At 42.8% G+C, this 15037-nt stretch overlaps 2 protein-coding genes across 2 annotated transcripts; both read left to right on the top strand.

The window, feature by feature from the left end:
• Nucleotides 1–2574: 2574 nt before the first annotated feature.
• Nucleotides 2575–3480, top strand: LOC136069294 (uncharacterized). The gene has a single exon (XM_065777650.1). It carries the CDS (start codon nt 2575–2577, stop codon nt 3478–3480), a length of 906 nt encoding a protein of 301 aa, XP_065633722.1.
• An 8090-nt stretch (nt 3481–11570) lies between these two features.
• LOC136069295 (cytochrome P450 CYP82H23-like) lies at nt 11571–12425 on the top strand. Its single transcript, XM_065777651.1, has one exon. It carries the CDS (start codon nt 11571–11573, stop codon nt 12423–12425), a length of 855 nt encoding a protein of 284 aa, XP_065633723.1.
• Nucleotides 12426–15037: the final 2612 nt, after the last annotated feature.

A 15037-nucleotide genomic window follows, 5' to 3' on the forward strand; every position in this document is an offset into this window, starting at 1 on the left:
TCATCTCCTAATTATGAGAAGTTATATCATGCATGATGCATCGGATACCTAGTATTCTTCCCCTTATTACAAAGGTTGGTGTGGTGTCGCAAGGTCTAGTGATGATAGGTAAACATGAATGCCTTCCCATATAATGACATTTGGTGTGGGCTCCCTTACTGACTTGGCACATAATTAATTAAAGTTTCCATATCAACTACCTTCTCTTTGGTCGAGCTGAGCTGACAAGTCATCATTTTCCTTAACAATGTTTATCATTGGTAGAAAAAACAATTCAATTAAATTCTTATCCATGAAATGAAATGGTGAGAATCTTATCTTAATATCAATTGGAATCTATTTAAGTGTATTTAATTTATTACTATTGAACGCCTTAATATAAGTTTTGTTGAAGGATTTGTCTTTTATCCATTTGAAACCAATTGGACCTGTGGCTATACGATAAGAGGTAGTCCTCTCCCTTCTTATAAACGCTCATAGTATATGTGGAATTTGATCACAATCATGTTCCTTTATTTTACTACAAAAAACTTTACTAATCTTTAAAAAAAAAAAAAAATTTAATGTTTACAATTTATGGGACAAACTTTACCAAATTAAACCAACTTAATTACACCTATAGAATCACGCTGCCCGCAGGAGTCCGTTGGCGGGCAAACTTAGTGGGGTTTATTCTCCACACACTTTGACAGATGCGTACCTTCAGCTGGGAGGTTTGTCAAGTGGCTCCCTACCCGGAAGTGTAATATAGCCATAAAAACTCCTATTTTTGTTTCTCAAAAAAAAAAAAAAAATTACACCTATAGGAGGTTTTAAGTATCATAGAAATTGATGTTTCTTCTCTAAATTAGGTTTCTAGAAATTCATTAATTTGGTCTTTTATCATTTCCACACAAGTCATGTGCAAGTGGTAGGCCAAGGAGTTTCCCAACAAATCGGAAAGGGCAAAGATTATTTTATTTTATTTTTTTGAAATTATGCAATGCTACAAAATCAACTTTTCGCTTCAAATTCCAGACCACAAAAATAAGATAAAAATTCCATGCGGTTGGTACCTCTCTAAACTTGGTCCTATATTCCAATTTCTCAATTGTCTTTTTGAATTTTCCACCTTAGAATAAGAATCGCATTAACAATATTGGATGCGACATACTACCCAAATGGGCCAAACCCAAACCCAAACCCAAACACACCCATCTTTAGTGAAAAGTGAAGAGTTTCAATGCCAAACCATATCCTCCATATCTAAAATATTTTGTTCATAATAACCCTCTAAATACTTATAATAAGTTGTCTCTACTAATTTCAACTAGGAATAGTACTTGAAAGGGAGAAAATACACGCTAGGATGCCTATTGTGATTGTATGGGCCGGCTACAGTCCGTGGACGTAAGGATAGACGAGCCCATCATTTGCACGGGGCCTTAAGTGGACGGACCTTATGTGGACGGACCTGATACGGACGGAGCGAAGAAAGATGGGCTGGTTGGCCATGGGCCTGTTGGACCCCTTAGTGGGAATATTTTGGCCCATTCTCGTAAGGCCCTAAACAGAGTCCTTGCGCTGCTTGGACTCTAGAAATCTCATATATCTGGTAAAGATCTTCCCTATAAGGAGAAGATCTGTCCACCACGTTTCGGACTCTAAAAAGGAGGACTCCTACAAGGAAAAGACTTGGATGCCAAGTCTAAGAGGAAAAACTTTCGACTACTATAAAAGCCCCAATACTCTCATCAATAGAGGTACGCATTATTTACCCTCTCTAGCACTCTAGAGTTGTGAGAATACTTTCTGACTTGACCTTCGGAGGGTATTTGGCCGGCACCACACCGGTGCCCTTTGATAGGTTCTTTCCTTTGTCTTGTGTAGGTTAACATACGAGCGTGAAGGCATTGTGTGACTCACTGGTGAATTTCTCAGCTTCATCAGTTGGCGCCGTCTGTGAGAACGTGAGAAGAAAGTAGTCGAACGTTGCTTCATCCCTGAGACAGAAGGGTTGCATGGTGCTCACTCGCTCGATGGCAACCACCAACGACATCCAAGGAGAGAAACTACCCACGACCGCACTCGAAAGACAGGCGGACGTGCATCTGGATCAAGGGCCAAAAAGACCAAGGACAGGAGATAGAAGGGACGATTGCTACGACCTGAAGCAGCAGATTGAAGCCCTCATTAGACAAGGGAAGTTGCAGAAGTTCATCAACAAAGAGAAAGCGGATCCCAATCGCTAAGAGCCGGCCCCCCGACGGGATAACGAGTGTCCGAGACCCCCCATCGGAGACATAAGGATGATAGTGGGAGGGACTGCAGCTACTGTTTCTTCCAAAAAAGCTCAAAAAACGTACCTCAGATCGGTCTTGAACGTCCATCTAACAGGCTCTACGCCTAATACCGCACGGGTAGAGAGCCCTATCATTGGATTCACTAAACAAGAAGCAAGGAGACTCCATCATCCACATGACGACGCGCTGGTCGTCAGCATACGTGTGGGGGACTACAACGTCCACCGAGTACTAATCGACAACGGTAGCTCAGCAGACATTCTATAATCTATACTATCCAGCATTCCAGCAAATGGGGATAGACAGAGCACGATTGATGTTGGCGAGTGCTCCATTTGTCAGTTTTGGAGGGACGAGGGTATTCCTAATAGGCTCCATCACACTCCCGATAACGGTGGGCGATTACCCGCAAGAACTCACTAGGAATGTAATGTTCCTCGTGGTGGACTGCTCCTCCGCTTACAATGGTATTCTCGGACGGCCCACACTTAACTCATGGAAAGCAGCAACATCAACATACCACCTAATGATCAAGTTTCCAACGGACTATGGGATTGAGGAATTGCGAGGGAATCAGGTAACCGCCCGAGAATGCTATATTGCCATGCTAGAAATGGAAGATCATCATCAGACAATGCGCATAGAAGAGCAGTGGACGGTCGCAGAACCGGTCGAAGAGCTGGAGGAGATAACGCTCAACGAATCAAAACCAGAGCGGACGACCAGAATAGGAACATTGGCCTGCCAGCCTGTGCGCCAGGCCTTCATAACATTCCTCAGGAGGAACCGAGACGTTTTCGCATGGAACCATGAAGACATGCCCGGGATCGATCCCTCTGTCATAGTACACAAGCTGAACGTGAACCCTTCAACCCCACCCGTTCAGCAGAAAAAGCGAGTGTTCGCTCCCGAACGGGACAGAGCAATAGCGCAAGAGGTTAGAAAACTACTCGAGGCAGGTTTCATTAGGGAAGTATATTACCCGAAGTGGTTAGCGAACGTGGTCATGGTCAAGAAGGCTAGTGGAAAGTGGCGAATGTGTGTCGACTTCACGAACCTTAACAAAGCATGCCCAAAGGACAGCTACCCCCTCCTGCGGATAGATGTGCTAGTCGACTCCACGGCCAGACACCAGCTCCTAAGTTTTACGGATGCCTTCTTAGGCTATAATCAGATTAAGATGGAGGAATCTGATTAGGAGAAAACGTCCTTCGTCACCAGCCAAGGCCCCTTTGCTATAAAGTGATGCCATTCGGACTCAAGAACGCTGGGGCAACGTACCAAAGGTTAATGGACAAAATGTTCGCACACCAGATAGGGAGGAACGTATAGGTCTACGTCAATGACATGCTGGTCAAGAGCCCACTCGAAAAAGATCACCTGAGCGACCTCCAAGAGACATTTGATACCCTACGGTCATACAACATGAAACTGAATCCGGGCAAGTGCGTATTCGGAGTAACAGCGGGAAAATTCTTGGGTTTTATGGTGTCCCAAAAAGGAATAGAAGTCAATCCAGAGAAGATACGGGCCATCATGGAGCTGGAACCGCCAAGGACAGTAAAGGACGTATAGAGCTTGAACGGCAAAATTGCTGCTTTGAACAGGTTTGTCTCAAAAGCAAAGGACAGGTGTCTACCATTTTTCCGCGTCCTAAAGAAATCATTCGAGTGGACGGATGAGTGCCAGAAGGCATTTGAAGATCTGAAGAAATACCTCGCCTCGCCACCCTTGCTCAGCCTGTCCAAGCCAGGAGAAGACCTCTACTTATACCTAGCAGCTTCGCAGGTGGCAGTAAGCGCGGCCCTAGTAAGAGAAGAGGAAGGAACTCAGCGACCCGTCTATTTCATAAGTAGGGGGTTCCGGGGGGCTGAAGAAAGGTACCGCCATATGGAAAAGCTCGCCTTCGCACTGATAACTGCAGCCCGAAAACTGAAACCATACTTCCAAGCCCACAGCATCATCGTCCTGACAAATTAACCCCTAAAAAGAGCAATGAGCAGCCCCGGAGCACCGGACGAATGGCCCTATGGGCGATAGAGCTGAGCGAATTTGACATACATTACCGACCGTAAACCGCAATAAAGGGCCAAGCAGTGGCGGACTTCATCGCCGAATACACGTAAACGGAGCAGCAGGAGCCACAAGCCCTCAGACAATGGAACATCCACACGGATGGATCATTAAACAGGCAAGCTGAAGGCGCCGGGGTAGTAATTCAAACCCCTGACGGAGATAAAATCGAGTGTATGATTCGGCTGGACTTCCCGACAACCAATAATGAGGCCGAATATGAGGCATTAGTGGCAGGATTAGACTTAGGGAAAGCAGCAGGCACCGAGGCCATGGTTGTACATTGCGATTCGCAGGTAATAGTCAGTCAGATTAGCGGCGCCTATGAGTGTAGGGGGGAAAAAATGAAGAAATACTTAGAAGAGGTCAGGAGACGGATCGACACCCTCCAGGTCACATTCGTCCAAATCCCAAGGGAGGAGAACGAATGTACTGACCGGCTCGCGAAAGCCGCCTCCGCAGAGGTCATGATGGCCCCCGATCAAGTATTGTCGTTCATCCAGAATTCCTCAATCATTAACAGTAGGGCAGAAATGCAGGAAGTAAACCCAGAATACAATTGGACTACGCCACTAACGGCCTACCTGAAGGAAGGCACGCTCCCAGACAACAAAGACGCAGCAAGAAAACTGAAAGTCTGAGCTTCGCGATTCATAATAATCAATGACGTCTTATACAAGAGGGGATTCTCACGACCATACCTAAGGTGTTTGGGCCACGAGGAAGCAGACTATGTAATGAGAGAGGTCCATGAGGGTATCTGCGGAAACCATTCGGGGGCGCGGTCTTTAGTACACAAACTGATTCGAGTAGGATACTATTGGCCTACAATGCAGAAGGACGCACAAGCCAAAGTCAAGACTTACGACAAATGTCAAAGGTTCGGTAACCTAATTAGGCAACCAACCGAAGAACTAACACCCATAACGGCCCCTTGGCCGTTCGCCCAATGGGGGCTAGACATCATGGGCCCTCTCCCGATGGCTGCGCGACAGTTGAAATTTCTGGTTGTAGGGATCGACTACTTTACTAAGTGGGTGGAGGCAGAAGCTCTGGCGACTATCACGGAGAAAAACATCAGGAGTTTCGTATGGAGAAATATCATATGCAAATTCGGGATACCAAGGGTACTCATCTCCGATAACGGAAAACAGTTTGACAATAAGGCATTCCAAGATTTCTGCTCGGAATTAGGCATCAGAAATCACTACTCATCACCCGCACATCCGCAGGCGAATGGGCAAGTTGAAGTCACGAACCGGTCCCTGCTCAAAATCATCAAGACCCGGCTCGAGGGGGCAAAAGGCATTTGGCCTGATGAGTTACCAAGTATCTTGTGGGCATATCGCATAACGGCAATAACACCCACGGGAGAAACACCATTCAGGCTAGCATACGGGAGCGAGGCTGTCATTCTAGCAGAGATAGGGCTTACAAGTTATCAAGTGGAGAGCTACAATGAAGACAAGAACGAAGGGGCTTTGCGGCTACAGCTAGACCTAGTCGACGAAGTCCGGGCTACAGCTGAACAAAGGATGGCCCGATACCAAAACCTCATGGCAAAATACTACAACTCCAAAGTCAGACACAGAGACTTTCAGATCGGGGACCTTGTGCTACGGAAGGTAATAGGAGCAGCTAAAGATCCTTCACAAGGAAAACTTGGCCCAAATTGGGAAGGAGCTTACAAGATCTCGTCTTAGCAGAGGAAGGAGACCTACCACCTCGAAACCATGGACGGGCGGAAATTGCAACACCCGTGGAACACAGAGCACCTACGGAGATACTACCAATAAAGACGACATAAAAAGGCATCAACCCCCCCCCCCCCCCCCCCCCCCCCCCACCCCCCCCCCCAACTTTCTAGTTTATTTCTAAAGTTTTCAGTAGTTTTGATTTGAACAACTATTTCCATTTATTTTTCTTTACCTTTACTTTGAACAAATCTCTCTACTAGTGCCTTTTTAAGCCCAATGGGGCAGGCACCTTTTTTCCTATAAAGATTTCTTTCAGAATCTCCTAAATTTTTCCTACTTAATCTAGTTAATTCAATATCAGACGGTTAAAAATATTGTCCACACGATGGACGGATCATCTCAAGAGGATGAAAACCTTAAGTCCAGATGATGGACGGACCAGTAAGACTGTCCACAAGATGGACGGATCATCCCAAGAGGATGAAAACCTTAAAGTCCAGATAATGGACGGACCAGTAAGACTGTCCACAAGATGGATGGATCATCCCAAGAGGATGAAAACCTTAAAGTCCAGATAATGGACAGACCAGCAAGATTGTCCATGTGATGGACGGATCATCCCAAGAGGATAAAAACCTTAAGTCCAGATAGTGGACGGATCAGTAATATTGTCCACGTGATGGACGGATCATCCGAAAAGGCTGGTAGCTACTTAGTCCAGATAATGGACGGACAAGTAATAGCGTCCACAAGTGGACGGATCATCCTAAATGGATGATAACTATGAAGTCCACGTAATGGACAGACCCAGAATAACGTCCGTAAGTTGGACGGATCATCCAAAGAGGATGGAATAAGCTAAGTCTACACAATGGACGGGCTCAAAAATAACAACCACAAGATGAACGGGTCATCTCAAAGGGTGATAGCACTTAGAATTCAGGCTAAATCCACGTACTAAACAGACCATTCTAAAACAAATGGTATTTCTATAAGTCCTACAAATCATCTTGAGAGATGACGACCCTTGGTTAAACGATTAATGAACGGAGGAATCGTATAAGCGGAACGGAGTTCATTTTAACATAAAAATATGCTTTAAAATAAAAACATGCATTCCACAAAGATAAAACAAAGGTCAACGGACCTTGCAGAATGTGAACATACTGAACGGTCAATGTATATATAAACTCCATAAACATGACGAGTATTAAAAATTGTTCCACACTTGATTCAAAAAAAGAAAAGAAAAAAAAAAGAGGAATAATTAGCAAAACTAAATTATTACAAATCAGCTCCCTCTCCCTCTTCAGCTGGACGGTCCCCAACATCCTTGGCCTAGCTGTCCGCAATAGTTTGATCTATAGGAGCTTTGCGGACAAGGACGTTCTCGTCGAAAAGAACATCAGTATCTTCAGACTGAACGGGCTGGACGGTTGACGGCTCGGGGGCAGTGACGTTGACGGTGGATAAGTCTATATCTGGGTACAACGCCCTCACCTGACGGAGAGCATCGTCGAACCCGTCGTTATAAACAAGACTCAGCTCTGCAATGAGGGCGTCGGAGTCGCGGTACTCGCGTACAACATCATCCTTTGCCTGACGGACCTCATTGTCTTTCTCTACCAGGGCTCTCTTCAGACGGTCCGTCTGCTGGATAGACTCGTCCCGGGCCGTCTCGGCCATCTTTAGCTTTTTCTCCTGGACGACCTTCCAGGCCCTGAGATCGAGCAGCTCCTCCTCCATCACCTTGGCTTTCTCACGAATCCGGCCAATGGTCGTCTCATGATTGAGACACCGTCCCATCATGCCCTTCATCATGATCATAGCCTGAGGGACAACAAAAATGCATAAGTAAAATGTTTAAAGGCAAAAAATGGTGAACGGATGGACCAAAGACGACAGAGTAATTACCTGAGCAATGTTGAAGAGGCCTGTCTCCCCTATCGCCTCCGTTGAGTGATTCCCCAGATCATCGTAGTCGTCGGTAGTAATGATCGACGACAACCTCTCCAGGGCATACTTGGAGTCCTCACGGAGCAAGACGGGTGGCTTCTTTTGGCTGCTAGACGGACCCGTCATCAGACCCTTGCCCGCACCATGCTTAGCCGGAGTGACCGACTTATTCCCCTCAGCCATCAAGCCGACGACCGGCTCTAGGGGGACCTTGGTCTGCTTTGGTGGACGGTCACCCTTCGCGGGCAATTTCCTCTTCAGATTCTGTTTGTTAGGGCCCGTCCCCATGAGGTCCTTTCCAGCCTCTTTGTTCTTTGCGGCCTGGAGTCTTATAGCTGCTCGCCTTTTTGCATCCTCTATCTCTGAAAAAGGTAGAAGGATTAAGAAATAATAATGATAATGACGGTAAAAACAGGTCATAAGGGTCGACAGACTCACGTAAACGGGTCTGCTTCTCGTACTTTAAAGTCGTTGGGGTTGGCTTGGGCCCATCACAATACCAGTAGATGGTGTTGAGGTTGACGAGCTTGGCCCACGTCCGCTCCTCAGGCTTTGTCTTTGAAAAAATTCTTTCAAGGAAACTGAATTCCTCAAGTGTAATCTAGGGACGCTGTCGAACTGCATCAAAGAGGACGGACGTTAGAAACATTATAAAAATTATTAAGCTGCACGGAGTCATTTATAACGGGCCATACCGGATGGATTTAAAATGCCCCAAACTGTGTCGACGGGCATGAAGTCCGTCTCCCCTGGATTTCCAATTATCTCCTTCTATGAAAAAGTAGCGGCTCTTCTAGTCTCTATTTGAGTTCGGGGTTTCAAAAATAACTTTCAGGACGGGGCTCCTAGGGACGAAGCTATACATGCCCCTCGACTTGTCTATCTCATTCGGACGGTAGCAATGGAGGAACTCTTTTATCGTAAGTCTTCTCCCACTGTCCAACATGGCTCCGTACAGAACCTCCATCGCAATGAAAACTCTCCAGGCATTAGGAGACACATGGCTAACGGATATACCTAGGTAGTTTAAGAGTTCGCGATGTAACGAACTTAACGGAAATCTCAGGCCAGCCTTAAGCACTTGTTCGTACACACCTACTCCGTCAACTCCTTCGTAATAACATTTTTCTGACATGTAGGGTAGACGGAGTGGGATGTAGTCTGGGATTTGGTAACGGGCCCTAAGGGTGTTAAAATGGCCTTCCTTGATAGTAGATGTGAAGGCGTGTACCGTCCACTCTGGGAGCATGATGAACTCCCTAAGTCCATTAGCTCCCACGACGGACCTAACTATTGGCTTTTCGTCGTCAGTTGAACCCTCTTGTATTTCGATCATCTCCAAGCCCTCATTTGTTGAGGACGAGGAGGATGATGACGGACTACTCTCCTCGCTCGGGACGTCGTGGTCTTTGGGACCTGACGGGTATACCTTTTTGTAATCCGCCCCATTACGGGCGACCGACTGATTACTCGACGCACTAGACATGGCCTACAGGTAATGACAAAACCTAAGACTCTGACGGGTTTGGAAAGAACGACGGGCGCATAAAGTGTAAAAAGAGATAAATAAGAGCTAAAATTAAAAGAGGACGGGTAGGAAACAACTCACCAGAAGATCGAAGTAAGCAAGTTTTGGCAGGCGACGGGTGTGTGAGTGAATGGACTGTTCTCTGACAGGTGTGACGGACTCGCTCTGACAATTTCTTCCAGCAACAAGTGGAAAAATGAGGGGCGGAGGGGTCGATATTTATAAAGGATGTGCACGAAAGACGAAGCGACACCTCGTTCCAAAATAATGGCCATTGATAGGATGACACTTGGCACAGCTCATTAATGTGTTAACTTCTGATCCAGCAATGTACGGATGAAAGTTCACGGATCTAGGTGTCATGGAAACATGATCGAGATTTTAAATCCGTCACCCCATGGGTCCGTTCTCTTATGCATGACGGACCCATCGGGTGAGGGGGCAACTGAAAGGGAGAAAATACACGCTAGGATGCCTATTGTGATTGTACGGGCCGACTACAGTTCGCGGACGTAAGGATAGACGAGCCTGTCATTTGCACGGGGCCTTAAGTGGACGGATCTCATGTGGACGAACCTGATACGGACAGAGCGAAGAAAGATGGGCTGGTTGGCCATGGGCCTGTTGGACCCCTTAGTGGGAATATTTTGGCCCATTCTCGTAAGGCCCCAAACAGAGTCCTTGCGCTACTTGGACTCTAGAAATCTCATATATTTGGTAAAAATCTTCCCTATAAGGAGAAGATCTGTCCACCACGTTTCGGACTCTAAAAAGGATGACTCCTACAAGGAAAAGACTTGGATGCCAAGTCTAAGAGGAAAAACTTTCGACTACTATAAAAGCCCCAATACTCTCATCAATAGAGGTACGCATTATTTTACCGTCTCTAGCACTCTAGAGTTATGAGAATACTTTCTGACTTGACCTTCGGAGGGTATTTGGCCGGCACCACACTGGTGTCCTTTTATAGGTTTTCTCCTTTGTCTTGTGTAAGTTAACATACGAGCGTGAAGACATTGTGTGACTCACTGGTGAATTTCTCAGCATCATCAGGACCAAACTTTTTTCTTTCCTCCAACTTTGGATGCCGAGGAGTTGCCCATTAAAAAATTTTCCCTGATCCACTGGTTGATACGTGGAGAACAATGCCTTGTTTGAATGGATATTATGAGTAGCCCTAGTGTTATTCTCCTAGCTCACTTCATACATTGTCACAAAAAGGTCCATCTCAAAGACATTTGTAAAGAGACTCTACAAATGTCTTTGAGCCATTAATAAAAAATAAATTCTTAAAATTCAATAATTCAAACTACATGAAATTCAATTTAATAGAACCACAAACAAAATATTATGTAAAGCACAGAAAATTAGAGACCACAAAAATTTCGAATCATCTAAAGACCACAAAAATAGAATTATTGTTCACGTACCTAATTTTCCATTTGTTGTTTTGTTTTGGCTGAACTGTAGGATTGACGTGCGTCTCAACATCTTCGGTCCATATGCAATGCAATAATATTGAGTCAACACTTTACTGCCACAATTAAAAAGTAATTCTTAATTACTCTCAAAGTACGGAAAATAATACCCTCTCCGTTTCACTTTATTTGTCCTCTATTTTATTTTAATATGTTCTAAAATATTGTTTTGTTTTTAAAAATAAAAGTCATTAATTTATTAATGTTCTTATTATACCCATATTAATTTACTAATTTAATTTTTTGATAAATTTATTTAAAAGTAGTTTTATAAACTTATACATTTTTAAAAAGTAGACAAAATAATAAATGATATTCCCTTAAAAAATTTGACTTTTCAAATAGGATAAACAAAGTGGGACGAAGAGAGTATTTATTTTTTTCACATTTATGAAGGGACTCACTCATTAAATTCATTATAAAGTTCACCAAAAATATAAAGGGAGGCCTAAGAGAATATCTAATAATTTTTCCATAAAAGGAAAGGACACAAGTGACTTCTATAAATGCACATCAAATCTAATATCGCTTGCCATCCGAAGATCTAAAGACCACCATGGAGATTTCTTCTCAAATCCAAACCATTTTTGGGCTTTTTGTAATGCTAGCAATCTATGCTGTCCTAAAAATTGCATCAAAAACCAAGAAGGCTTACACCAAACACATTGAAATTCCTGAACCACCTGGGGCATTGCCCTTCATAGGCCACCTCCATCTTCTAGGAAGCCAAATCCCAGCTGCCCAATCTCTTGGAGCCATTGCCGATAAATTTGGCTCATTCTTCTCACTCAGGATCGGTTTCCACCGATTCATAGTTGTGAGTAGTTGGGAAATGGCAAAGGAATTCTTAGCCACCAATGATAGAACTTTTGCTACAAGGGCAAGCATAGCAGCTGGGAAATACATGGGTTACAACAATGCTGTTTTAGCTCTTGCTCCTTATGGTCAATATTGGCGTGATGTGAGAAAGATGGCCACTCTTGAGCTTCTCTCAAGCCATAGGCTTGAAAAGCTCAAGCATGTAAGATTCTCAGAAGTGGAGTCTTTGATTAAAGACTCGCACTTGCTTTGTACAAATAACAAGGTGGTGACTATTAGTAAGTTGTTTGAGCACATGACCTTCAATATCAGCCTCAGGATGATTGTTGGTAAGCGATTTTCAGCAACCACATATGGTGAAAAAAGGAGTGAGGCATGTCGTTTTCAAAGTGCCATCAAGGATGCTCTATATCTTGCTGGCGTGTTTGTCTTGTCTGATGCTATTCCATATCTTGAATGGATGGACTACCAAGGGCATATAGGTTTCATGAAGAGAACAGCTAAGGAACTTGACTCGGTGCTTGAGATTTGGCTTAATGAACATCAAAAAAAAAAAAAAAAAAAAAAAAAAAAAAAAAAAAAGAAAAGATAAATAGTAACACTTGTTCACATACCAAACAGGAATCAAACTTGTATTACAAGCTACTTTGATATACAAAATATCCAATGGAGGGAGGGGATTTGATTTGAGAGAATAAAAGGATATTGGTCATCGAGGGAGAAATATGATTTGAGAGAATGAATTTTGATCGATTTGGGAGAAGGCTTGAACAACGTCAATTTTGGTTTTTGACCTATAGACCATACAACATTGTTTGGACAATCCGGTTTTATTTATTTATTTATTTTTAAGTTGCTTGAAAATAATAATAATAATCATAATAGGAGAATATTATGATATTCCGTACTCTGCTTGAACTACGCTCGACTCTTGCCCAAGGGGGCTTGGCATTGGCAAGGTGACAATATACACAATCAGCCTTTTCTGTTTGTCAAACAAACTATTGCATGCCCAATGGTCTTGCTCTAGCACGCTCAAGCAAGCTTGCAAATTCTACCCTCTAATTTTATCTAGAATTCAATTTAGTCATCTAACTCCACTTTCATTCAATTCAGCCTTCTAACTTTATTTTTTGTTCAATTCAATCCCCCCCTTTTTAGTCATTGTCAAAATTTCGTTGTTAATTTTCGACTTTGTTCAATACAAAACTACAACGTTTTAGTTTCTTTTCACAAAAAGCAAAAATAAGATAACCAGTCTAATCTTTCACTAAGATTTCAAACAGCTACCCCAAATGAACCATATATCCAAGATAAACCATGAACCAATTGTTTTCCAACAAAACCCCAACTTTTAAAACATCCTATTCTCCACCAAAAATTCTATTCTTCAAAAATTTATTTTTTAAGGGCAAGTACAATTAAATATTTGACCGGATCACACATGGGAGTGACAGGACAACAAGCCCAAAGCATTTGTACATAATACATAGTTCATGACATGGAACTCTTTTAGTTCTTCCTATTGTATTGGTTCAATTTATTCGAAATAAATATTCTCCAATTTTCAACTTTATTCAATATAAAACTACATTGTTTTGGGGTCCTAAACGGCTCAATTTTGACGGTGATTAATGAGAGGACTGAATTGAATTAGTTGAAAGTTAGAAGACTAAATTGGATGAAAATAAAATTAGAGAACTGAATTGAATTCTAGACAAAGTTAAAATGTGCAATTTGTAATTTTGCCAAAAAATTATGTCAAAACAAATTTTTTTTTGGCTTAGCATTTTTTTTTAGATGTTCAACTGTTTGATCACAGAGTGCATGAATTAATTTGAAATCATCATTTGATTTAAATCAATACTCCATGGTTAAGGGGTAATTGTATCCATTCCAAAGTGCTTATGGTGTCACGTAATTTAAACTCTCATTCCATAGAATATAGTTTTTTTTAAAAATTGTTTTAAACTGGTTTAAAGGAAGTCTCTAACTCATTATACCCGGGAATTTAGATGATTTTGGCTAATGAGTGGATGCCATTAGCCATTAGAAGAACATGTTATATTTATGTGTGTGTCTGTTTTGTGGGGGTAGAAAGTGTTTAATAAATAAAACTTATCTTGTCATTATTAATATTGGTTAGTTCCTAAAGCCATATGGAGAAGTGGCATAGTAGGAAACTTTTCTAACCAATCACACTTACGACTGCAAGTTTAAAAATTATGAATTTGAGTAATAACAAGTTTTATTAGTGTCCAAGTGATCCAAAACCATAGGGGGTTTAAGCAGTGCAAGGACAATGACCACGCTTACAAACCCATTTTTTCAGCCAAAAAAAAAAAAAAAAAAAAAAAGACTATGTCAATCTACGATTCTACACCTTTATTTCATGCGTTATGATTTTGTCAGATTTGGTGGACCTCGATAGGTTTATCACCCACTCTAGCTGAGTTTCTTCTATTCCAGATTTGCCAAAAAATTATGGTCATGAGATTAACATCAATCCGATTCCCCATCCTCAAACACATCTCCCCTAAATCAGCAAAGGAAGAAAATTTGTACCTGAAAAGTCTCCTCACCACTTCATCAGACTCTTAGATTCAATAGAGAATTTTGCAACTCCGCAAGGCATGCAATGAGTCTTCACCTTCAGCCTAACATCCTGGGCATAGGGCAACACAAACAACATTCCTTCGCCACAGGTTACAAAGCGTGGAAAGAGCATTATGAACAGCCCCCCAAATCAAAAGTCTCACTTTGTGTGGAACATGTAGATTCCAGATTCCCTTCCACACAAAATGATTTTTATCAGGATTTGGACACCCAAGCAGTGCTTGCCTCGCAGTACTATCCAAAAACTTATATGCACTACGTGTTGTGAAAGTGCCTTAAGATGAGGGGAGCCACACCTGTTCATCTGGGGTGGATTGACAGCTTAGTGGGATACCAAGGACCAGGTTAGCTTCCTGGGGAATAAACTCCCGCTTGACCAACTCCACCTTCTAAGGATGGGAGACAACATCAATTAAGTCGCTAACTCTAGCATCAGGTGCCAAACCAGATAGTGGAGAGAAAACTTTAGAGGCTGTTATTTTAGGCAGCCACTTATCACTTCTGATCTTAATAGATTCCCCATTACCAACCTTCCAAATAGATCCCAACTCAATGACATGCCTTGCCTGGAAAAGGCTTTTCCAAGCA

Source organism: Quercus suber, unplaced genomic scaffold (genome assembly GCF_002906115.3).
Source record: "Quercus suber isolate HL8 unplaced genomic scaffold, Cork oak 2.0 scaffold_161, whole genome shotgun sequence".
In the NCBI taxonomy this organism is placed as follows: Eukaryota; Viridiplantae; Streptophyta; class Magnoliopsida; order Fagales; family Fagaceae; genus Quercus; species Quercus suber.

Excerpts from the sequence above, each read along its gene's own strand:
- LOC136069295 (XM_065777651.1), top strand. The coding sequence starts at position 11,571 with ATGGAGATTTCTTCTCAAATCCAAACCATTTTTGGGCTTTTTGTAATG.
- LOC136069294 (XM_065777650.1), top strand. The coding sequence starts at position 2,575 with ATGGGGATAGACAGAGCACGATTGATGTTGGCGAGTGCTCCATTTGTC.